Below are 26097 nucleotides of genomic sequence, written 5' to 3' on the forward strand. Positions count from 1 at the left end.
TTACATAGGCCCTCTCAGAGTGAGGATTATCTGTAAATATCTCTAACATAAAAATAAAACACATCAATAAAACCTTTTAAAAAAGAAATATTGTTCAATAAACTCAAAACCCACAACTACTATGGTAGGACTGACTACTTAATACTCTTAATTACCAATTTTGTAGATCTTTCCTCAGTCCTAATTCTTCTTGACCTATATGCTGCATCTGACACCACTGACTACCTTTTCCTCCTGAATATTTACTCTCTCCTCTATAGGTTTTCATGACACTCTACTCTAGTGATTCTTCTACCTGTTTGACCCCTCTTTTTCAGTAGACTCATCATCCCTATCCTATCCCCTAAGTATAAGTGCCTCCCAAAGTTCTGACCAAGGCCCTCTTCAGCTTTTCTTTAATATTCTCTTCCTCAATAACCTCATTAGCTCCCATGCATTTTAACTAGGACTTCTATGCAGGTGACTTCCAGATCTATATATACAGATCCAGTCTTTTCCTGAGCTTTAGTCCCATATAAACAATTGTGTGCTGGACATTTCAAACTGGATGTCCCTAAGATATCCTAAACTAAGCATGTCAACTAAATTCATTATCTTTCTCCTTAAAGCCTCTCCTCTTCCAAACTTCCAATTAATTTGGATGGAACCACCATCTATCCAGTCTCCCAAGTTTATAATCTCAGTATTATACTGAACTCTTCAATATATTTATTATGTAATATTGGGAATTACAAGGGTTAATATATGTATCTTACCTTCCTATTAAGAAGTAAGCTCCACAAAGGCAGGGACTGGCCTTAACTAAACTTTTTATCACCTGCATTTTCTAGCACAGTGCTTAAAAAACATTTATTAAATGAAAGAATTACTACACTCGTTTTATACTTGATAATGATATCTTTGGATTTTAAAAATTGTAACAAATAACCAACAGGAAAAATCTTGATCTGATCTTGCAAATACGTCCCAAAATTTAATGGAATTTATTTGAAGCTTACAATGAAAACATCCAATATTTATAAGTCCTAATTGTGAAGGAAAAAAATGTAAGAAGTAGACAAATAAAAGTCATCCAAAGCATATCAAGCTAGTTACGACAAGCAATTAAAGGGTGCAACTGGTGAACCTATAAAGTAGATTTCTTCCTAACACAATTTTACTGTCACATAAAAATAATTTTTATTGAATTATAAACAGGTATAAAGTGAAGAACCTCAGAATACAAAAGTGACCAACCTGATCAGAATCCAGAAGACAGTAGTTAACTCGTAATTGAACCAGTTGTGCCAGCAAGTCCAGAACCTGCCTTTGCAATTGCACAGATGTTGTTGTGGTGTATTGTTTCAAAGCCTTGATAACAAGAGGCTCAAATAAACGAATGTGATTGTGAATAGCATTCTAATTAAAAAAACAAAAAACAAAAGCACGCATTATTTATATTGGACCCTTCAAATCAAAGCAAAGACAACCATACCTAAATTTTTGTAAGTTCAAAAACATTTTTCCTTTGAATATAAAGTAAGGAAAGAGAAAAGTATTAAAGGCTTAGAATGAATGGATAGATGAATTGATGGATGGCTAAAAGAATTCATGCATGAATGAAAAACATTGATTAAGCATGTTTTATGTTCCCAACACAGCAGAAAATGAAAACTGTCCTTGCCCTCAGGAAGCTCACTTAATAATTAGGGCAGTCAACACATAAAAGGGAGTTTCAGATACTGAGGAGATGGAAATGAAGGTGATGCAGAGGGTACAGCACAAAGAGCTGGCCATCAAGACAGATGGCCTTGTGAACCCTGTGGACGTTAGAGATTATTGCAAATAGTGCCTGACAAATGACTGTTGGAAAGATGCTGGTGGGACCAAGGATCAGGATAATAATAATAATAATAATAATAACAACAACAACAACCACGATAATAGCTGGCATTCATATATTGCTTTAAGAGTTGCAAAGTACTTCACATATATTATCTCATTTGATCTTCACAATAACTCTGGGAAACAAGTACTGTCTTCATTTTTACAGATGAAGAAACAAAGATAGAAAAAGATTACACAGCTACTAAGGGTCTGAGAACAAATTTGAACTCAAGTCTTAGTGACTCCAAGTCCAGAGCTCTAATCAGTTCTACCTGCCTACCTGGGGTACATTGGATTCTGGGCTTATCTCAGGCAGATGAGGGTTGGGGGCCAAAGGTTTTCAGTATCCTATTCAGTATTACTAGAGTAAGCAGCCAGCTCTTATTGGAAACTAAACAAAGGGAGTTTGAGACAGGGTAGGTGAGGGGTTCCCCAAGGCCTGGACTTGCTAATCCACTTAGGACTTTTAGTGTTAAAGAAGTCTCACTGTTCACTTGTGTACCTTTGAAAAAACAATGTTATGAATTTACCTTGTCTGCACGGTGTTTTGTCACACTTGTAAGGTTTGTTTTCAACTGTGTTGACACTTTTTGGAGCACATCAAACCACCTATTTAAAAAAAAAAATTTTAAACATATGAACACTCTCACACAGAAGTTATTTTTAAATTCATCAAGCAATATGTTAAAAGCCTATGTTTCTAGAGACCATTCAGGAATAGAAACAATTTGCTCACAAAAACCCTAAAAAATAAGAAATACAAACATTATTGTCACCATTATAGAGATGAGGAAACTAAGGTGATGAAACTAAAAAGTGACTGTCCTCTGACCCATCTTCAGTGCTATCTCTACTCCATACTACCTCCTTCCCCACATACCAATTTTGTATTCAATATCACAGTGACAAAATTTTATTTAAAACCAGACTTGTTGGGGCAGCTAGGTGGTGCAGTGGATAAAGCACCGGCCCTGGATTCAGGAGGACCTGAGTTCAAATCCAGCTTCAGACACTTGACACTTACTAGCTGTGTGACCCTGGGCAAGTCACTTGACCCTCATTGCCTCGAAGGAAAAAAAAGGGGGGGCGGGGAACAAAACCAGATTTGTGATTTCACTGGTATAGGTTAATTCCCAGTGAGGAATCACTCCCTCCCAATAAATCAGCGCCTACTCTGCAACTTACAGTGTTAAAAAGTTTAAGTAATTTTGTGCCATCATTTCAGTTTTATCTAACTCTTCATAACCCCATTTGGAGTTTTCTTAGCCATTTCCTTCTCCAGCTCATTTTACAGATGAGGAAACTGAGGCAAACAGGGTTAAGTGACTTGTCCAGGATCACAAAGCTAATATCTGAGGCCAGATGTGAACTCAGGAAGATGAGTTTTCCTGACTGCAGGCCCCACACTCTATCCACAGCACCACCCAAAATTTTAGTGTACCATGCACACTAAATGAGTCTTTTATCATAATGATTAAAAATATTATTATTTCTTAAACTGTGAATTATAAAACTCATGTTTGACAGGATTTACTGCAATAATCTTTTTGACCAAATCATTGAAAAGAACAAAATACATTATTTTTACCAACATAGCCCCCATTAGACTGTGAGCTCCTTGAGGGCAGGAACTGTCTCTTACACCTTCGCGTAGACCCAGAACTTACCACAGTTCCTGGCACATAGTAGGAGCTTAATAAATGTTTAATGACTGACATAATTTGATTTGCTTTTCAAATGCATACTGAATTCCAAGGCAAAATTTGCAAATTAAAATATAATATGAATGGGCTTTGGCTTATACTAAAACAAATCATATGACTTTCCTATTCTCATCTTATTTTAACTATTTAAGTAACTATCAAATACAACTAAAAATCATCATCCATATCATATATAATAAGCTTACAATAAATAAAAAGACAGAACAGTAGAGTGGTGAGATTAATGAAAACAATGTCCCAAGATCAGATGCAGATGCTGATCCTGTCACTAGTCACTTAACCATAGCAAGTGAGTGAACATCTCAGGGGAATTTCTTTCCTCATCTTTTAGAAATGGAGATAATATTTCCAACACTACTTCTTCAAAAGGTTATTGTGGAAAAAATAAAATACCTCATACATTAAAAAAAAAAAAGGTGATTGTGAATCTATAACTCACTACAAAGAGAGAGTATGGTGAAAGGAACAGAATGCTTGCCTTAAACACAAAAGGACATAAGTAAACATAACCACCTATGACACAAACTATCCATGTGACCCTGACAACTCTCTAGGAGGATCAAATTCAGGCTAGCTGCCAAATTGCACTGGTGGAGGTAGTATCATAACCAGGAGTTGCCAACTTGAATGATTCACAGACTTGGACCAAAAGTTCTATATAAATGTCAACTGCTGTTATGATTGTATGATGGTGGTAGATTTTTTTTAGTACACTTCCTATGTAAAAGACACTATATTAAGACAGTAAATATATAAAGAGGTATCACAAATGAATGGGGAGATGAAAAAATCAAAGGTATCTATTGCCATATGAAAAAATGTTCTAAATCACTATCGATCAGAGAAATACAAATTAAAATAATTCTGAGGTCTCACCTCACACCTATCAGATTGGCTAATGTTAAAAAAAAAAAGGAAAATAATAAATGTTGGAGAAACTGTGGAATAATTGGAACACTAATGCATTGTTGGTGGAGCTGTGAACTGATCCAACCATTCTAGAAAGCAATTTGGAACTATGCCCAAAGGACTATGAGACTGTTCATACCCTTTGACCCAGTAATACAACTGTTAGGTATGTATCCCAAAGAGATCATAGAAGAGGGAAAAGGACCCACATGTACAAAAATATTTATAGCAGCTCTCTTTGTAGTGGCAAAGAATTGGAAATCGAGGGAATGTCCAGCAGTTGGGGAATGGCTAAACATGTTGTGCTATTGTGCTGTAAGAAACGATGAGCAGGAGTTCAGAGAAACCTGGAAGGACTTACATGAACTGATGCTAATTGAGAGGAGCAGAACCAGGAGAACATTGTACACACTAACAGCAACATTGTGTGATGAACAATGGTGAGAGACTTGGCTATTCTCAGCAGTGCAATGATCCAAAAGAGTTTCAAAGAACTCATGATAGAAAATGTTCTCAACATCCAGAAAAAAGAACTGTGGGTTATGAATGCAGATTGAACCATATTGTTTCTAATTTTGGGCTGGTTTTTTTTTTCCCTTCTTTTTTGAGGTTTCTCCCTTGTGCTCTGATTGTTCTTTCACAAGATGACTAATGCAGAAATATGTTTAACGTGATTGTACATATATAACCTATATCAGACTGCTTTCCGTCTTGGGGAGAAGGAAGGGAAGGGAGGGTGGGAAAAAAAATTGGAACTAAAAATCCTATGAAAACAAATGTTGAAGACTATCCTTGTATGTAACTGGAAAATAATAAAATACTTTTATTTATTTAAAAAAATTAATGGGGAGAGAAAAGAAAAACTTTGAAAAACATGATAATTATAAAAGACACAATATTACTTCAAATGTCTCTATATACTAGTTTAATGCTATATTACATGGAATATTGTATTTCTACCTTGGTTTATCAGAAGTGTGCAACCCGTATACTACCACACAATATCACATAAAAATAAAGGAAAATGCAAGATATTGGAAACGGAAAATTCCTTTTAATTTCAATATATTGAAACAGCTTTCTTATACGTTTGGTTACTACTAAAGGCAAACAATAAGTATTTAAATATTATTATTTGCTCTTCCAATATCTTGTCAGTTTAATAAAGAATATGACAATAGTGCCCCAACAGCCCTACTCTAAAAAAAACTCTGTGGGACTGAGATGATTCTTGAGCCTTTGCTAGGAAAGTCCAAAGACTGATTGGTTCTAGCTTTCAGATACCTGTTAGAGTAGAAAGGACCATAAAAATTGTGGTAGGTAGGGCAGCTAGGTGGCGCAGTGGATGAAGCACCAGCCCTGGATTAAGGAGTGCCTGAGTTCAAATCCGGCCTCAGATACTTGACACTGGCTGTGTGACCCTAGGCAAGTCGCTTAACACCCATTGCCCCGCGCAAAAAAAAAAAAAATAATAATAATATTGTAGTAGGTTTTTTTGGACAGGGTCGGGTATTGGAGGAAGTGATGGGAAGAGGGGTATACTAATGAACTGCTCATAGAGCACTGACTTGGGCCAACCATTCTGAAAAACAATTTACAATTATACTCTAGAAGTCTTTAATTGTATATCCTTTGACCCTGTGATACCAAGAGCTAGCATATGGTCCAAAGACATGCAAGGCAGAAGTAAAGGTCTTATTTATGCAAAAAAAACCCCCAAAACTTCATAGAAGCATTTCATGTAGAAGCAAGGAACAGGAAAAAAGAGCGTGGCCACTAATTTTAGTATATGAATATAATACAATATTACTGCACTGTAAGAAACAATGAATATGAAAAATTCTAAGAAACTTGAGAAGATTTATATAAACTGATGTAACTGAAAGAAAGCAGAGACTTCCAGGGTGGAGCCAAGATGGCGGAGGAAAGGCAGTGAGCTCCTGAACTCATGCCACGATCACTCCAAAAAACATCCAAATAACGTCATAGGAAAATGCCTGGAGCAGCAAAACTCACAGAAGAATGTGCTGAAATCATCTTCTAACCAAGAACAGCTTGGAAGGTCAGAAGGAGGATGCTGCTGTGCTGATACAGGAGTTGAGTCCAACCCCACAGTCACCCTGACACAGATCCAGTCCCAGGAAGCCTTCACCAGAGAATCAGAACTCCAGACCCTAAGTAGCTGAAGGGCCAGTGTTGTCTGGAACTAAGCTCAGAGTCTGGTGAGTGGGCTGAGCCCTGGGCAGGGGGAAGACTACAGGGGTCTATGCCGGTGCTAAGGCAGAACTTGGATTTTACACCCCTGCTGAGAACCGGGAGGTAGGCTTGAGTAGCAGTGGCCCAGGTTGGGGAGGGGCACAGGCTCATCGGAGCTAACAACCACAACACACAAAGCTGGTTGATTAGCAAGTTGATCTGGGGGTCATCTAGGACCAGGAAACAGGCCGGGGGAGTGAAGAACCTGATTCTCCTTAAATCATACTACCTAGGACTTCTTAAGCTTAGGATACTGCAGCCTAAAAACAGTGCCCCACTTTAAGGACCTAAAAGTCAAGTAAAAGAAAGGCAAGATGAGCAGACAGAGAAATGTGAGGACCATAGAAAATTTCTTCAGTAACAAGGAAGACCATGGGGCACCCTCAGAGGAAGATGTCAACATCAGGGCCCCTATATCTAAAGCTTCCAAGAAAAATATGAATTGGTCTCAGGCCATAGAGGTGCTCAAAAAGGACTTTGAAGATAAAGTTAGAGAGGTAGAGGAAAAAATGGAAAGAGCAATGAGGGTGATGCAGGAAAGACATGAGAAAAAAGTCAACAGCTTGAAAAGTCAAATGGAAAAAGAGGTACAAAAGCTCTCTGATGAAAATAATTGCCTAAGAATTAGGATTGAACAAATGGAAGCCAGTGACTTTATGAGAAACCAAGACACAATAAAGCAAATCCAAATGAATAAAAAAAGAGAAGGCAATGTGAAATATCTTGAGGGAAAAACTGCTGACCTGGAAAATAGGTCCGGGAGAGATAATATGAAAATTATTGGTCTACCTGAAAACCATGATCAAGGAAAGAGCTTAGACACCAACTTCCAAGATATTCTCAGGGAAAATTGCCCTGAAATTCCAGAAGAAGCTAAAATAGAAATTGAAAGAATCCACCAATCACCTCCAGAAAGAGATCCCAAAAGAAAAACTCCTAGGAATATTATAGCCAAATTCCAGAGCTCTCAGGTCAAGGAGAAAATATTACGAGGTGACAAAAAGAAAGAATTCAAGTACTGTGGAGCCCCAGTCAGGATAGCACAAGATCTAGCAGCTTCTACATTAAAGGACCGGAGGGCATGGAATATGATATTCCAAAGGGCAAAGGAAATGGGATTACAACCAAGAATCGCCTACCCAGCAAAACTCAGCATTATCTTTCAGCAGAAAAAATGGGACTTTAATGATAAAGAAGAATTTCAGATATTTGTGATGAAAAGACCTGAAGTGAATGGCAAATTTGACTTCCAAATACAAGACCCTAGAGAACCATAAAAAAATTGGAGCTCAGGGGCATACCTGGGGTCATACAGTGAACAGCTGTCTTGTGTCTGAGGCCAGGTTTTGGCTGGGATCCCCCTGGATCCAGGGGTGATGCTTTGTCCACTGTGTCACATAGCTAGATGATGACATCTTTAGGGTTAAATTGAGGGGTGAAGGGAATTAACTGGGGGAGGGGGAAGGACAGAAGTGAAATCCTACATGAAAGTAACAGGAAAAGGCTTATGGAGTGGGGGAAGAGATGGGAGAGGAGCAGGGCAGTAAATGAATTTTACACTCATCAGAAAAGGCTCAAAGACCTTAAACTCATCAGAGCTGCCTCAAGCAGGGACTAACACACACACACACACACACACACACACACACACACACAACTGGGTGGAGTAATCTATTTAATCTGGGCAATAAATGAGCCTAACACTCATCAGAATTGGCTCAAAGACCTCAATCTCATTAGAATTGGCTCAAAGAGGGAATAATGTATGCACCCAACTGGGTGGAGTAATCTCTCTAACCCAGCAGGAAAATAGGAGGGGAAGGGGATAAAGAGAGAGGGGCAAGAGAAGGAAGGGCAGAGTGGGGGAGGGGACAGACAAAAGCAAATCCCTTTTGAAGAGGGATAGGATGAAAGAAGATGGATAATAGAATAAATATCATGGGGAAGGGAATAGGATGGAAGGGAAACAGTTAACAATAGTAATCATGAAAAAGAGAAAAGGGGGAAAATTTGTACAAAAAATATTTATAGCAACTCTTGGTGGAGGCTAAGAATTGGGAATCGAGGGAATGTCCATCAATTGAGGAATGATGGACAAAGCTGTGTTATATGATTGTAGTGGAATGGTCTTGTGCTACAGGAAATGACAAACAGGATGATCCCAGAAAAACCTGAAAAGACTAATGATCATCGATGTATAGTGAGTGAAGTGAGCAGAGCTGAGAGGACATTGTGTATGTATTGTTCGATGAGCAATTGTGAATGACTTAACTACTCTCAGCAGTGCAATGATCCAAGACAATCCCAAGGAACTAATGAGGAAGCTTACTATGCACCCCTATAGAAAGAACTGATAAAAAGAACACTTGTGGATTGTACATATATAACCTGATTATGATCTTGTGGAGGGGGGAGGAAAGGGAGGGAGGGAGGGAGGGAGAAAAATTTGGAACTCTAAATCTTATGAAAATGAATGTTGAAAACTACCCTTACGTGGTAAATGGAAAATAAAATAAATGTTTGTTGCTAAAAAAAAAAAAGAAAGTAAGCAGAACAGGAAAAAAAAATAACATGTTGGTTATAATAATGTAAAGTACCACAATAACATAAAGAAAAACATGTAAGGACTCTAATGAATGCAGTGTCTAATCATGATTTCAGAAGGCTGCTAATAAACTCAAGGTGTGTGATGAAGCATGAATTTTCAGACAGGGACAGTGTATTGGTTTGTTTTGTTTGACCACACTTATTTAGTAGGGGTAAAGGTTCTATTTGGGAGAGAAGGCAGTCATTAAGAAATGACAGTAATATAAAAAAGAGAATAAAAACTTTTTTTTAAAAGATCTGTAACGGGGGCAGCTAGGTGGTGCAGTGGATAAAGCACTGGCCCTGGAGTCAAAAGGATCTGAGTTCAAATCTGGCCTCAGACACTTGACACTTACTAGCTGTGTGACCCTGGGCAAGTTACTTAACCCTCACTGCCCCACCCCCTCCAAAAAAAAGATCTGTAACAAAAATTATTTGAAGATCAGCCTAAGTTTAAAGAAGATTTTAGCAAAGAAAGAGTTGGCCAAAATTTGATGACATCTTTTAGCCAAAGTAATTCATGAAGACTATAAAACAAATATAACAACGTACCTTCACCAATAAAATTGTGGATTTCTGATGTATGACAATAACTGTACAGAAGAACCAAAATGTACTAGGAATAAGAAATTCAGCATTCAAGTCTCAACTCTAATACTTACTGGCTATGTGACCTTAAGAAATTCACCTCACCTTTAAGGATCAGTTTCCTGCACTGGAAAATGTAAATAAAAGATACTTGTTCTACTTACCTTAGAGGATCCCCGCTCCCCTTTCCCCCTGGAAAATCTAAGTAATTATTCCATTATTCTTATAGCATATTGTGAAAAAATTGTTGTTACCCAGAAGTATCATGTTCTTGTTCTGCTTGGACCATATTCCTCAAACTAGCATCAGCCAAGGCCTGTGTAAAGTGCGTATATGGTGCCATGAAGCAATAATGATAAAGGCCAGGACGCAAGCTAGAAGAACCCAAACGCTGGGCCTTTCCTTGAGATTTGCTGGGTTTGGAAGATAAGCCATCATACTGTGATGCCAAGTTTGTCCCAAACAGAGTCTTCAACAACTAAAGGAAAATAACAGAAACCACAATTAATACTTTCTATAATATTTTCAGTCACGACACCTTAAAGTCCCTCTCCTCATTCCAAAAGTATCCAAATCATCCCTGAGTATATTATACCAAAAGATCATTTACCTAGTTATTAAGTCTCTTTTATAAAAAGATCAACAAAAAAAGCTACTCAAACCTTGAATTGAGCAGTGAAACTCTATGGAGTGGATTTCACTTTCACCTTAAATCAAAATGTGAATGTAAGGACCTGTTCTTTTCAATAAAATTTTTATATTATCAGGCTTTGGTGCAGCCTTATCTCACCCCGCAGTGTGAGGCTAACAGAGGAAGTGTATAGAGCATTTGTTCTCAGCCAAAATCAGCTATGCTGAATTTTAGTGACCTATAAACATTGTTCAATCAGTAAGTATTTATCAGGTGCCTATTATTACCAGGCACTACGAAAGAACGAGAGGCAAAAGCAAAACAGTCTGTGACCTGAAGGAGCTTATAGTCTATTGAGGAGACAACATGTACAAACAGAAATAAAAGAGATAGAAGGCGATTTTAGGAGGGAAGGCATTAGCACTAGAGGTTTCTCTAATCTTTAAACAAGAGTCTCACACAATGTCCTTTACTCAGCTTCAATTAACTCCTGGTTAATATCCTTAAAAAGGCCTTAGGATTATAAGCCTTTAAAAAGGTGTAACACAGTCAGGTCAAAATAAACATGATCCAAGTCTGGCATTTAGTTGTCTACCCCAGCCATCTTTGTGCCAACTGCCTTGCAGTACAATTTTCATCAAATGGACTTCCAAAGATCATGGCTAGAGAAAGTTAATTGGGGGGTGGGGGTGGAGTTAGGTGGTGCAGTAGATAAAGCACCAGCCCTGGATTCAGGAGGACTTGAGTTCAAATCTGGCCTCAGACACTAGACACTTACTAGCTGTGTGACCCTAGGCAATTCACTTAACCCTCACTGCCCCATAAAGAAATGCTTGCTGAATGAAATAACTGAAAGTAAAATTCTAATTTGGGGGCCGCTAAGTGGTGCAGTGGATAAAGCACCAGCCCTGTATTCAGGAGTACCTGAGTTCAAATCCAGCCTCAGACACTTGACACTTACTAGCTGTGTGACCTTGGGCAAGTCACTTAACCCCCATTGCCCAGAAAGAAAGAAAGAAAGTAAGTAAGTAAGTTAATCTACTCAGCTGTTGAACTCCTACCCTCGGAAAAGGCTGTCCTGACTGGTGAGTAAAAGCAAACTCATTTATTCTACTCTATTTAGCCAGTCCTAGACCAGACCGTGCTTCACATCTTATCGAGCCGTCTTTATTTCCACCATCTACACATCCCACCCAGAATCCTCCCTCCTGCCCCCAAACACAAACTTTCCAACTCCTGCTTTTGTCCCATTCCACTAATGAAAACAGGTTTTAAGCCCAAGCTTTTCAGCCAAAAGCTACTGGGGAAGCATATCTTTTGTACCCACCTGACAATCAATTCCCTCATATGGTCCCATTCCCCAAAATAGTAGAACTAAAAGCAACTAAACTACCAGTATGTTGATAAAATACTGGGTAACACAGAATAAACTGTGTTCAACATAATGGGGTGGGATGAAGAAAAAAGAGTTGCAGCTCTTTTAAATCTCCTAAAGCTAACAGTAACCAGAAGGCTGATGGCAAAGAAGAGCCCAACAGACAGAAAGAGAAAGGATGGGGATCAAAGCAGATAAGAGATAGTATTTAAAAAAAAAAAAGGACAAGGAGAAGAAGAAAAAGAATGATCAACAATTGAAATAGTACAGGGAAGGTGGGGGGAGGTGGGGTGTTGAATTAAGCAAGACCAATTCATTAACTATTTTTTAAATAGTTGTTGAGCTTTGATCAAGCCCAAAATTGCTTTGTTGCAGTATTTACTCATTAATCCTACTTTTATCTTCTGATGATAAGTTGAACAAGTCTAATTTATCTTCCATTTAAAGTGAAAATACTTAAGATACTGAAGTACATATGCCCTAAGTCTTCTCTCCACCAAGCTAAACATACTACTTCATCCAACCAATCCTCATATAGCATGATCTCAAGGTCCTTTGCCATTCTGGTCACATCACTCAAGATGCTCTCAGGCTCATCAATGTCCTTCCTAAAATATGGCACACAGAAATGAATGTGATATGATCTGATCATTACAAAGGAAAAGGAGACTATCAGTTACCTTGTTATGGACACAATGTTTCCCTGAATGAAGTCTAATGATCACCTCAGCTTTTTTTGGCTACTACATCCAACAGCTGATTCACAAGTATTGTCTTGAAATTCCCCAGAGCTTTTTCCCCACAAACTGTTGTCTAACCATTCTGCTCCCATCTGATAATTGCAGCACTGGTTTGTTTGTTTGTTTGTTTGTTTTGGACTATAATAGAGGGTTTACTTTTAAATCTCATTTGATTAAATCCAGCACAATTTTCCAGCCTGCCATAATATCTTCATATCCTGACTCATTCATACAACATATTATGTATGCCTTCAAGCTTTGTGTCAACTGAATATAATCCAAATCAGGATTACTAAAGAACAGCAAAACTGTTGTGACATAGTGTGGCTTGGGCACTGGTCTGTAAGTCAAGAAGACCTGGGTATAACCCTAGGTAAGTCACTTAAACTTTGTAATTCAGTTTCCTCATCTGTAAATGTGAAGGCAGAGAATTGGACTCAATGATATCCAAGGTCCCCTGCATATCTAAATCTGTGAACCTATGATGTTTTGGATATAAGTTTAACCTCTGTGTGTAACTTGTTTATGTGTTCATACTCTAGTCTTAATTTATCTTATTTAGAATATTATTTTTTCCCAAGTTACACATAAAAACAATTTTAACATCAAGTTTTAGAACTTTTGTGTTCCAAATTATCTCCCTCCCTCCCCACCCCCCCTTAAGATCACAAGCAATTCGATATAAGTTACACGTGTGTAGTCATGCAAATCATTTCCACATTAGTCAGGTTGTGAAAGAAAACAGACAAAAAAACTTAAGAAAATGAACTAAAAAAAAATGCTTCAATCTGAATTCAGATTCCATCAGTTCTTTCTCTGAGATGAATTGCATTTTTCCTAAGTCCTTCAGAGTTGTCTTAGATCATTGTATTGCTGAAAACAGCTAAGTCATTCACAGCTGATCATCTTACAATATTGCTGTTACTTTGTATACAGTACATTTCTATGTGTTCATATTCTAGCAGAGTTTATGGACATTTAAGGATTTAGGTATTGATTAAAAGATCAAGTTCATGAGTTTTCTCCCTTGAAGGCCAGTTGGCTTTGCTGTATTCTACACCAACGGGCTATAAATAATCACTAACCATAGTCAGCTGCCTCAAAAAACATAGGCCCTTGGTGTCAGAGGTGAGACCAAATGCATAACAAATAATATATCAAATATTAAAAGCCTATGTGCAAAGACTAATTCAAAAGAGCTCCCCACAGTGTTCATACATACGTATATATGTACATGTACACACACACACACACACACACACACACACACACACTCTCTCTTTCTCTCTCTCTCTCTCTCTCTCTCTCTCCTCCCCCTCAAGAAGGATGCTTAACTGTCCTTCCTTGTCATGAGGATTTTGATACAGGTGGAAACCTATGATGAGTGATTTATTGTTCTACCTCTTTGCCTTCTAGGGCATAACTTTTTCTAGTTAATGACACTCATCCTAAATTAGGAGTTCCCACCCTATGGAGCATGCACCTGGAATCCAGGTAAGGTTGGAGGCTAAGAAGTAGAGTTGCAAGGGCACTTACCACACATGTATAACAGGCACTGTCATATTGATCTTTAACTCCAACAATATAAGTACTATGATTCAGTAGAATAAACATACCTTCTGGAAACTGAATATATAATATCTCACAAGAGGTATTAATATTTTTCAAATGTATAAAGAGATGGTACTATAATTAATAAAATATATTCATTTAAAAGTAATAAAAGCTTTTTATTATAGTTTCTCATTTAATGGACAACACAATACAACTATTATACTGGGTCTATAAAGATGAAAACAACACAATCCTTACAAAAAAGCTTACAATCAAATATGGTAAGTATGTAAGTATAGTAGGATATATTTTGGGCCCACTGTAGGAAGTTTTTAGGAGGTATAATGATGGGAACTGCCAGAAATAAGATGAAAAGGATACATGAAAAAAATAATCAATAAGTAGATTCAGGTAAACTGCCATTTTAACTTGAGAATGTCATGGGAGAAAGAGGAAAAAATGATATGTGATTTAATGGTTCAGAAGACAGGAAAGAATATAAAGGGCAAAAAGACTAGTGGTCACTGTAAAAAACAATTATGAGTAGAGAGAGAAAGAGAAAGAGAGAAAAGGGAGGAGGGAGAAAAAAGAGGAAGAGGAAACAGGGATGGGGGAAGAGGAGAAGGGGCAAAGAGGAAGGGAAGATAAGAATGCCTATCAGTAATTAGTAAAGGCTTTACTATGATTATATTAAAGTATAGACAAGACAGAACACAAATGAATGTCATAAATATACATCCAATCACAGAAAAGAAGAATGTGAAATGAATAACTAATAAAGCTTAAGAAAGCAGCTTGGAGTGAATGAGTGAACTGCAGAAATTGAATATCACTAACTTTTCAAAGAACACTTGTCTTTGTTAAAAGTGGTAACTACGGGGCAGTTAGGTGGCGCAGTGGATAGAGCACCGGCCCTGGAGTCAGGAGTACCTGAGTTCAAATCCAGCCTCAGACACTTGACACTTACTAGCTGTGTGACCCTGGGCAAGTCACTTAACCCCAATTGCCTCACTTAAAAAAAAAAATAAAGTGGTAACTACTATTAAGGCCACAAACTTTTAGGGGGCTTAGCCCTAACAGAATCATAATAGCTAATATTTTTATATAGCTTTAAGGATAGCAAATGGCTTTACATAAATTATCCCTTCTGATTTTCACAACAAATGTGGGAGGTATTTTACAAAAGAAACTGAAACTCAGAACAATTATATGACTGGCCCAGGGTCACAGAGCTACTGAGTGTATGGGCAGGATTTGGGACTTGGGTTCTTTCAAGGTCCAACCCTGTAACCATTGCATCAAGCAGCATCTTAATCATGTGCCTAATAGCAGAAAATTCTCTCCTACAAATATTAATTATACAACTTCACACAGAAAAAGAATTTAGAACCCCTTCCCAAAAGAAAAGAATTTAGAACCCATGCATCACAGTTGTCTAACAATCATAATCCAAATAGTAAATGCAGTAGAAAGCCACAGAGAAATGTGGAGGTGAGAAAAGTAGATAATCATTTCCTCACCTGTTGAACACAAACAGTAGCCATTGTAGGTTCTCTATTGAAACAGGATTTCAGGTATCCCCAAGATTTCTTCAACACACAATATACCCCCCCAAAAAAATTAAAAAAAAGCATCAGATGTCATAAATAACGACTATTATCTGTTTATTAGGATATTCAGCACGAATCAAGGGCCTAATCTATTTTTTTGCATCAATTTTACTGGCAAATCTCATGGGCATGCTGTTAGTCCCCACATCACCTGCTGGACTGAATACAGTCTACTGAACAACAAGTTTCAAATGTGAAATGTATCTAGTATATTAAATGCAGGAAAAATGTGAAATGAATGGTGATTCCTTCAAAGACCAAAAAGATTAAGAAAAATCTACAATAGAGAGAGCACCTTGTACATAGTAGTTTTTTAAAACATCTGATGACTGAATGATGATAGTTTGATTTTAACACTCAGATGGCTCTGCTATTAATTTGGTTACATTATTTTTCCAATGTGTTTTCTGACCACTTGAGAAAACCAAAAAGGGAAGTGAGTAAAGACAACTCCAAGGGCGTTGTAATAACGTGATATACTTGAACTAACATTCATACCTGTTCAACTTGCCTACTTACCTCAATCCACCACACCCACTCAATTAATCAAAAATGTGTAGCTGTTATTTTTGATTTCTCTCAATGTAATTTTATGAATCCAAAAGTTAAATATTCTTTTGTCTTAAAAATCCATGGTCTGACTATCCATAGATACTATCTGAACAACTGTGACTGGTTAAAGACCCCCTTTTCAGGATTGCATTTATGACTTTTAAATTCAAGTAAGAGTTGCTCCGATCACAAATGGTCTCACAAATAAAGTTAGTTCTCTTAAAACTAGTCTATTTTTAATTCTTAATCCTGCCTCTGTCTGGCTATGTGACACTGAACAAGCTGCTTAACCTCTCAAGGTCCTAGGTAATCCTCTAAGACAGGGCTTCTTAAACTTTTTCCACTTGCCCCTTTTCGCTGCAGAAATTTTTATGCGATCCCTGGGTATTAGGTATATAAAGTATGTATACAAATCAAATATTCACTGCCGAATATTTTTGCAACCCAAATTCAGTTATGTGACTACATACGGGGTTGTGACCCCCATAGTTTAAAAGAAGCTTGGTTCTAAGACTATAAACTGTAGAGAAGGTGGTTAACTGCATTCATGAAGGGAGTCCTATACCAACAAAATCACAAATCCTGATTTACCCTTTCTTTGTCCCTATGAAGATTCTTTACAAGTATTGTTGTGAAAAACTAATCATAGCTTAAGGCACCCTCCACTCCCAGGATTCAGGTATTGAGATTCAGATACTTATGTGAACTTTTTAGATTGAGTTGCAGATGTGGAAACATGGTCCTCAACCTCCTTTCTAATAGAAAGAGTCAGGAACACATCAGCAAATACCCCTGTTTTAGGACCCCCAACCAGCTTGAAAAGAACTATAAGTAGTAGTCTAACAATAGAGGTTTCTATGTAATGAGTGATATTAGGAAAGGGGCACAATAGCAGATTACATTTAGAAGTCACAGATCAGGGCTCACTTAAAAAGATAATTTAAACGATCAGAAAATAACATAAAAAACACTTGCTCAGAAAAGCCCTAAGATAGTAGGGATATTATTCCCTCATACTATAAGGACAATGATTATAGGAGAGTTATTAGAAATAAGGATACTCTACATCACAAAGAAAAATTTTTACCTAGAAATTAAGTTTCAATCCCCTAAGACCTAAATTCTGTATTGATGAATCCAGGTGACCATACAGTCTTGTATAGAGAGAGGAGCAGTATGGTATAATGGAAAGATGGCTAGATCTGTTCACATATGATTGACCATGTGGGAGGCATAAATATGAGGAGTGTCTGTTTTCTCCAGTTCATTTTTTTCTAATTGTTTTTACTCATCTGGAAGGCTGAATATATTTTGAGAAACTCTAGAAAACATTGTGCTATGAGCATTTCAACAGAAAGATCTGAAATAAGGCATGGTTTATTAAGAAATTAACTACATACCTTGCCAATATCCTGCAAGGTTGCTAGTTCAAGAATCTGTGAAAGGACATCCAAGGCAGCACGAAGAAACCCCCCAAACTTTTCATTGGTATTCTGAAGATCCAATGTAACCTTAGAAGGTAGGGATAAAGTAGTATTATTTACAGGGAAATATTAAAACTAAAAAGCAGTAGGGCATCAGGAAGACCTGGATTCAGGTCCCGCCTCTTACATATGCTGGCTGTGTGGCCAGAAACAACTTACTTAAATTCTCAAAACTCTAGGCCACTGTGTATGACATTAAGTTGAAGAGAAGATATTAGCCTGCATACTTTGGTAGTGGGAGTTTTCTATGCCAGTGACACCACTGTTCCAGCCCCTATCCCCTAATAGTCAAAGCTCTCCTTCTATGCCACAAAAATGAGACCTGAAGTTCTTTATATGACCCTGGACAATTCATATCATCATTCTGGTGTGACAGTCATCCATCATCTGTAAAATTAGGTTGACCCACCACTGGGAGAACAAATGATCTCTTATGATCCATCTATTATTTCCTAAATGTCACAAAACTCATATATAATAAAGCTGAGACTAAAACTCATGCCTTCCCATTCCAAGCCCAATGTTTCCCATACACAGCTGCTACATCTCCACAGTAAAAGCTTTTGATACAAAGTTCCTTAAATATTTACTGAGGGGGATAACATAAGAATACCATTATTTTAAAGAGACTATACCCCACAGCTCCTGCCCCCCTTTTATTTAAAAGAAAAGATTCTTACTAATAGGCCCTAAGCAACATTCTCTAAGTAGCTTGGAAAAGGTTGTAATTGATACAAAAATGTAGCCAATACTTTCTGATCCCTACAGCAATAATGAACAACTTTCATGAAGTTCAGACATACTAGATCATGGCTGAAACTTCTCTTTATTCATTGTTGCTGCTGTAGAGTTTGTTTTCCCTTTTTGCTTTTCAAAAATCCCATTACTGGGGCAGGTAGGTGGTGCAGTGGATAGAGCACCCGCCCTGGATTCAGGAGTACCTGAGTTCAAATCCAGCCTCAGACACTTGACACTTACTAGCTGTGTGACCCTGGCCAAGTCACTTAACCCCAAAATCCCTCGCCAAAAGAAAAAAAAAATTTAATCCCATCATTTTCAAAGCTGCAATTTAAGACTTTAAAGGATTTTGTATTCAGAGTATAAAGCAAATCTCATTGCTGATCAGTCCAAGGACCCAACTGGTTTTTAGCCTTTTAAGAGGAAAATAGGCATAAAGGTCAGAAAATGTAACAGAACTTTATATCAACTAAGAGTCAATAAAACCCCACAGAGAGAATAATTTAATTTAGGATGTTAGTGAAAGGGCTTTATGACAACTACTTAGGCATTCAAAAGACCACCACTTATCTACCACTAACTAGAAAAACAATCTCTAGATAAGTTACTCTCTATTTTTACATTTGTGATACAGTGATCTTAAGATCACTCAGTTTACAGTCAGAAGAGCTGGATTCTAATCCTAATACTAGTCATCTAACCTTGGACAAGTCACCATATGTTTGTACTTCAGTTTCCTAACTGGTAAAATGGATCAGTAGTATTCTATTTTACAACACTGTTGTAAGAAATAATATATGTAAAACCTAAAACGCTATTAAAATTGGAGTTAGCATTATTACCATATGATCCTGGGATTTCTCTGTATACATAAGACTGAATACAACAATAGGGTTCTCATATTCTGAACTACAAACAACCAGAAAGAAAGCTATGCATTATACCTTATAGTTTAGCAATGATTAGCTTTTAAAACATCATATAACTTGAGATAAGAAGGAAGATGATAAAAACTTCCCAATGATGATGATTTGCTTGTTATAGCAGGTCCAGAGGGGTCAGAAGACCTAGGAGCTATTAAAAATAATACAACATAAGGCAAAGCACAAGTGTAGAATTAAATCAAACATAAAGCCTTTATTTTAACTTCCTGAATAAATACAAATGATGACCAGTCCTTTTTGGAAGGCCAGCCCTTTGGTGAAGTAAAGAAAGGCTGGGTTCTCTGAAGTAAATTACATGCAGGGATGGCTTCTTGCATAGGCCAAGTGATATATATTGGGTCTTTTTTTAAAGATCAATCTAACTAAGCATAGTATGGCATGTCACTAGGTTTGTGGATGAATTAGCAACTCATGAAATCATTAGCTAAGACAGAAAGGGGTAGTGATCTGCATCAGCATGAGCAATTACACAGACAACAATGGAATCACATATCAGTGAAATAATAACTAAACACCAAGAGAACTAAAGGAATAAAATAAGGGGTATAAAAACATACATTGCCATCTAAAATTAATTGTACCCCACATTTCATACTTACAACAAATTTATCTATTAGGTACTTAAGGTGTGCAATGCCATGTGCTGGGCACTATAATCTAATCTCAAAAAACAGTAACTTAAATAAAATGGCCAATTATAAACCTAAAATAAATTATGAATGGAAAAAACAGGGCTATTTTCCAATACATAATCAAATTGGAAATTCTAAGACTGAGCTGTATAATCAGGCAGCTATACAAAGACTTTCACTGTGTCCCATGAATACACACTTTTTCCTGACTCATTAATCCTTTGCATAACCAGGGTCAAAGGGCTTTGGTGATACCTCATTGTCTTGCAGATTAAGTTGCTTCTATATTATTATTTATTTTATTTATACATTAATACATTTATACATTATTCATATAAGAGAAGCAGTGAAATGATGCAATAGATCAAGTCCTAGTCCTAGAGTCAGAAAGACCCGAGTTCAAATCAGTCCTCAGACACTAGTTGTGTGACCCTGGACAAATCAATTAACCTTGCTTCACTCAGTTTCCTCAACTGCAAAATGAGAATAATAATATTATCTACTATCCAGAGTGTTGTAAGGATCAAATGAGATAATATTTGTAAAGCATTTACCATAGTGTCTAGCACTACAGCATTATTAGGTGCTCTGTAAATACTAATCATCATTAGCATTATTATTATTAATCATAAAGTTGCACTACACAAAAATATATATTCAGGTAGACAGTTTTCTCCAAGATAACATTCATTTTTCATAGAGAAAAATCTTAACAAAATTTAATAAATACTGGGAATCAGTGGTATAACAGACATGGGATTTACTTAGTAGATTAACTAAAAAGTCCTTTAAAAAATATTATTGATATTTCCCCAAACCATAAACCTAAAAATTCCTAATTCGAATGTTATTTAGTATTTCAATTTCCACATTTTAGATGTTTACATCACTATAATGAGCAAGTTACAATTTTACGAGTCATATTCTGCCACCAAATACCCTCTTTACCATACCTGGGCTAGCTTCATTGCCTTTTTTGGGACTCAGTGGTACAGAGCTCTGCTCTCCTGGTTCTTTTTCTTTTCCTTTCCGACGGATTGGACTTAGAGAAGGTGGGTTGGTTAGAGAAGGTAAGGCTGCCTAAATCAGAAAAACAAGAATATTATGCCAACATGGTAATCTTTAATCAAGTAATTAAAAGTTTTCAAAATCTTAACTTTTACTTCCCAAAAAGACCATACCCAATAACAACTTAAAATTCATCTTTTAAAAATCACAAGTATTCTATGGACTATATTAGTAAACATTTACCAAAGAAAAATCAGAGAAATTAATGAGAGGAAGAAAAAGATTCTCCACAAATATAAAGATAATATAATTGGTCTTATTTCTCTATTGCTGAAGTGCAGAGTTATTTAAACTTTTTTATCTTGGGCCTCTTTAGCTTTCTGGTGAAGCCATTCAACGGTGAAGAAAGTTCCATTTTAAATGGATAACACAAAAAAACACAGGATTACAAAGGAAATCAAAGTTAGACTAAAAGATGAAAATCCCCCCCCCCATCTTTAAGTTTTGTAAGCTCTCAAATGCCTTGAAATCTATCCATGGACCATGTGAGAGTCTGTGGACCTCAGCCTTACAATACCCCCTAAAAAAAAGTCCCATTGGTACAAAAAGTATTTTATAGCAGATCTTTTTACGATGTCAAAGAACTGGAAACGAAAGTGGGGGAAGTACTCACTAATTGGGCAACGACTGACAAATTATGGTACATGAATGTGATGGAATACTATTATTCTGTAAGAAATTTTGACAGAAATGGTTTTAGAGAAATTTGGAAAAATTTCTATGAAGTGATGTAAAGTGAGTAGAAACAGAACAATTTATACTAGAACACCTTTGTATAAGTGAACAATTTAGAAAGTCTTAAACTTTCAAAGATTCAAACTTTGATCAACTCAACGATCAACTCCAGATCAAGGAGAAAAAATTTAAGTCACTGGACTACCTGAAAGGGGAGAGGGAGAGAAAGACAGAAAGACAGACGGACAGACAGACAGACAGACAGACAGACAGACAGACAGACACACACACACACACACACACACACACACACACACACACAATACAGATACCCTGTTTCATGAAATCTTAAAAGAAAGCTGTCTCTTAGAAGCAGAGGGCAAAATAGAAATAGAAACTATTAGTCATCTCCTGAAAGAAACTCTAAATGAAAAGTCCTAGAAACATTACAACTAAAATCCAGAACATCCAGTTCAAAGAAAAAATACCAGAGGCATCCAGAAAGAAAGAATTCAATATTATTGTTTTGTAAGAAATGATGAAGAAGATGATTTCAGATTAACCTAGGAATACTTCTATGAACTGATGCAGAGTGACGTGCACAGAACCAGTGAACAATTTATGTAATTAAAGTATATATTCTGATAAGAATAATGACAAACTGCAATTAATAATAACATTTATATAGCACCTACAATGTTCACTGCACTGAGAATTTGGGAATATTATCACATCTGATCCTCACAACAACCCTCAAAGGTAGGTACTATTATTATCCCATTATAGAGATGAAGAAACTGAGGCAAACAGAGGTTAAGGAACTTGCCAACTCACAGAGCTAGTAAGTATTAGAACCTATATTGGGGGAAAAAAAAAGAAGCTATATTGGAATTAAGCCCAATGCTCTATCCACTGTACCTCCTAGTTGCTGAAACATGCTACCTACCTCCAGATAGAGAAGTAAAAGAATTAAAGTGGAAAATGAGATGTGTGTATATGTGAATGTATATGTGTGTGTTTCCCTTGTAGGACAAGGCCAGTGAAAAAATTTGTTTTGCTTGACCATACATATTTGTATGGTAGCATTTGGGTTTTTTCTATCTGAATAGGGGTGATGGTAGAGACAGAAGAAAGAATTCTGCTGATTGAAAAAAAAAATTTAATTTTTTTTAAATGCAAAGAACCCCCCCCCCACCCCTGGCAAACCTTCACTTAATACAATATGGGAGAAATCAATTTTGCCAATCTGAGGAAGGAAAATTTTCTAGATGCTTACATCCCTACTTTTCAATTAATTCCTAAACGTAAATAATTCTAGATAGTATCAATCACATTGAATAATCTAGTTTGGGAATACATGAGACTTATTTGTAGAAAAAAGTGAAAAATGACCATTTAAACAGTTGATATGATAAAAAAAATGTGTATTATTCAGAAAATCATTTCACCATCCTGATTTTCAGTTTTCTTCTCTCTAACATGAGGAGGTTGTATGAGATAGTTTTCTGAGGTAACTTTCTAGCTTTAGCTCTAAGATCCTGGGGTACTGCACAATACCTCTATCACAGGCATGTTACAAAGAGAGCATTTTGCAGATGAAAAAGCCTCAAATAAACAGGAGCCATTTCAAATAAGAATCACAGGTCAAAAAAAAGAGACAGAGGGGGCAGCTAGGTGGTGCAGTAGATAAAGCACCAGCCTGGATTCAGGAGTACCTGAGTTCACAATCCGGCTCAGACACTTGACACTTACTAGCTGTGTGACCCTGGGAAAGTCACTTAACCCCCATTGCCCCGCAAAAGGGAAAAAAAAAAAAAGAAAGAAAGAAAGAAAAAAGAGACAGAGGGACAGCTAGGTGGCACAGTGGATAAAGCATCAGCCCTGGATTCAGGAGGACCTCAGTTCAAATCCAGACTCAGACACCTGACACTTACTGGCTGTGTGACCCTGGGCAAGTCACTTAACCCCAACTACCTCACCAAAAAAAAAAAGAGAGAGAGAGAGAAAAAATATCTCCCTCAGCTTCTTCGAAGTAGGAGACCATAAGTATTAAACACAGTCTGAATGTGGAAGATGCAAGATATTTTTGATACATAGCTTAGTTTTGCTGAATTAAATTTTCTTCCTCTTTGTTTTAAGGAAATATATCAATGGCAGAATTTAGGAAAAGGGATCCACTGGGACATTTAGGTGATGTAAAAACAAATATATCAATTAAAAGTTTATTGTGAGTACTTTTTCATCTTGGTAGAGACATAGAAGTCTATTGGTACAGTATGTTGATTATGTTTTTCAATTTCAGTTGCTAATACAGTCATACTTAACAGTTTTTATTTGTTACAAAAGAAGATTCTATAGGGAGAAGAAATACAGGGATATGACCAGAGTACTAAATATAAAAGTCATCAATAAAATCTTAAAACAAAAAATAATATTAGGAAGGGATCTTAAATTTAGTACTTTTATCAAATTAATTTTTCATTCAATGTATTTCAAATAGGATCAAAGATTTAGAGCTGGAAGGAAACTTCAAGCCCACATCTAGTAAAACTGCCTTGTTTTACCTATGAGGAAATTGAGATCCAGAGAGGCAAGGTGACTGATCCAAAGCCACATACATAGTAAGTGGCAAATCTGGGATTTGAACTGATTTCAAACCCTCCATTTTTTCCACCATATAGCACTGGGACAGAAGGAGTAAGTCATGTCATAACTGGAAAACAACCATGTCTTTACAAAATATGTTATTGTGTTTGACACTGTAAGAAACATACCTTTATTGCTGGCCCAGGAGTAACATCATCCAACACATGAGCACAGATGTTAATGGCTTTCAGCAGATGAGAAAAGAGCTGCTCTACCATCGTAAACCAACATGCGTCTCCCAAGGCTGGCCACGGCTCTTCTTGTTTCGTGGCTCCTGGATTGGTTTCATCTTCTGCAGTCCATGGGCTTTTCAAAGATTTGGGGGCACTAGCTGCAAGCACATCAACCTTGTTACTTCACTATCAAGATAGGAACCTGTTCTGTCTGCAATCCCAGAGAGCTATCACACAGCCAATATCTGGCAGAGGAAGGACTTGAACCCAGATTTTCCTGACTCTCAAGTCAGGCTTCTAGACACTATTTACACTGGAAGTGCCTACTTGTGGTTAAATGAGTAGAAAAAAGGGAACGGGGTTAACTTAAAACAATCCTTACAGAATGATTGCTACAACATATGTAAACATATAAATAAGGTTTGTGGAGATTAGAAATAAGTCTGAATTCTTTATTAAGGGAATGACCTCATAGTTTCTTTTATACACAAAAAAAACTGTGAAAGCAAAAAAACCACACACAATGGATAAAATGATTCTGGAGAAATCTGACTGAGATGACTGCCTAATTTCATTGTAGAATACCTGCAAGCAAATTCCCAGCTAAAACGATTGCATCTTGATGTGCTGACAGATCCAGGGGAAACCAGGCCGAAGACAACAGGGTGAGAATTGTTGTAGCCATTCCAGCTGTGCAGCTCTTCCTCGACTCATCAGAGGGATTCAGCAGAGGAACCCTGAAAGCACAAATTTCACAGGGTCACACAACAGTATCTTCTAAAGCAGATAAGATTTCCTTCTCTTTTCAAAACAGAGAAACCATACAGTTTTACATTTGTAAAAGGAAAACAAAATGGGCATTAAATGTTCCTAAAAACCCCAAAATTACCATAAAATATTTAAAAATAAAAGATCTAATTTAATTCAAAAGAGGGATATCACCTATATCTTTTTTTTTTTTTTTAAGTAAGGCAATTGGGGTTAAGTGACTTGCCCAGGATCACACAGCTAGTAAGCGTTAAGTGTCTGAGGCCGGATTTGAACTCAGGTACTCCTGAATCCAGGCCCGGTGCTCTATCCACTGCACCATCTAGCTGCCCCCGATACCACCTATATCTTTAAGGGAGGGACTGTACCTTGCCACAGTTTTTAAGTTACAACATTCTACTCCTGTAACATTAACACTTCAAAGAAAACAATTATTTTAACTAAATAAAGTGAAGTTTAATAACAAAGCAACTGGTCATTTCATATAAAACTTAAAATAGTAGATGAGAAAATACATGCCTACAAACATGAAATGTCATAATCCATGGCACTGTATTTCACTACAATAACTACATAAT

At 36.9% G+C, this 26097-nt stretch overlaps 1 protein-coding gene across 1 annotated transcript in view; it reads right to left on the minus strand.

The window, feature by feature from the left end:
• HTT (huntingtin) overlaps nucleotides 1-26097 on the minus strand; it is a 227109-nt gene that overhangs the window by 114512 nt on the left and 86500 nt on the right. The window contains 9 exon segments of the mRNA XM_043972228.1: nucleotides 1237-1398; nucleotides 2397-2475; nucleotides 10184-10407; nucleotides 15750-15824; nucleotides 17792-17902; nucleotides 19551-19687; nucleotides 21143-21269; nucleotides 24707-24909; nucleotides 25337-25488. Coding sequence (XP_043828163.1) covers nucleotides 1237-1398; nucleotides 2397-2475; nucleotides 10184-10407; nucleotides 15750-15824; nucleotides 17792-17902; nucleotides 19551-19687; nucleotides 21143-21269; nucleotides 24707-24909; nucleotides 25337-25488 — 1270 coding nt within the window.

This window comes from Dromiciops gliroides, chromosome 6 (assembly GCF_019393635.1).
Source record: "Dromiciops gliroides isolate mDroGli1 chromosome 6, mDroGli1.pri, whole genome shotgun sequence".
NCBI lineage: Eukaryota > Metazoa > Chordata > Mammalia > Microbiotheria > Microbiotheriidae > Dromiciops > Dromiciops gliroides.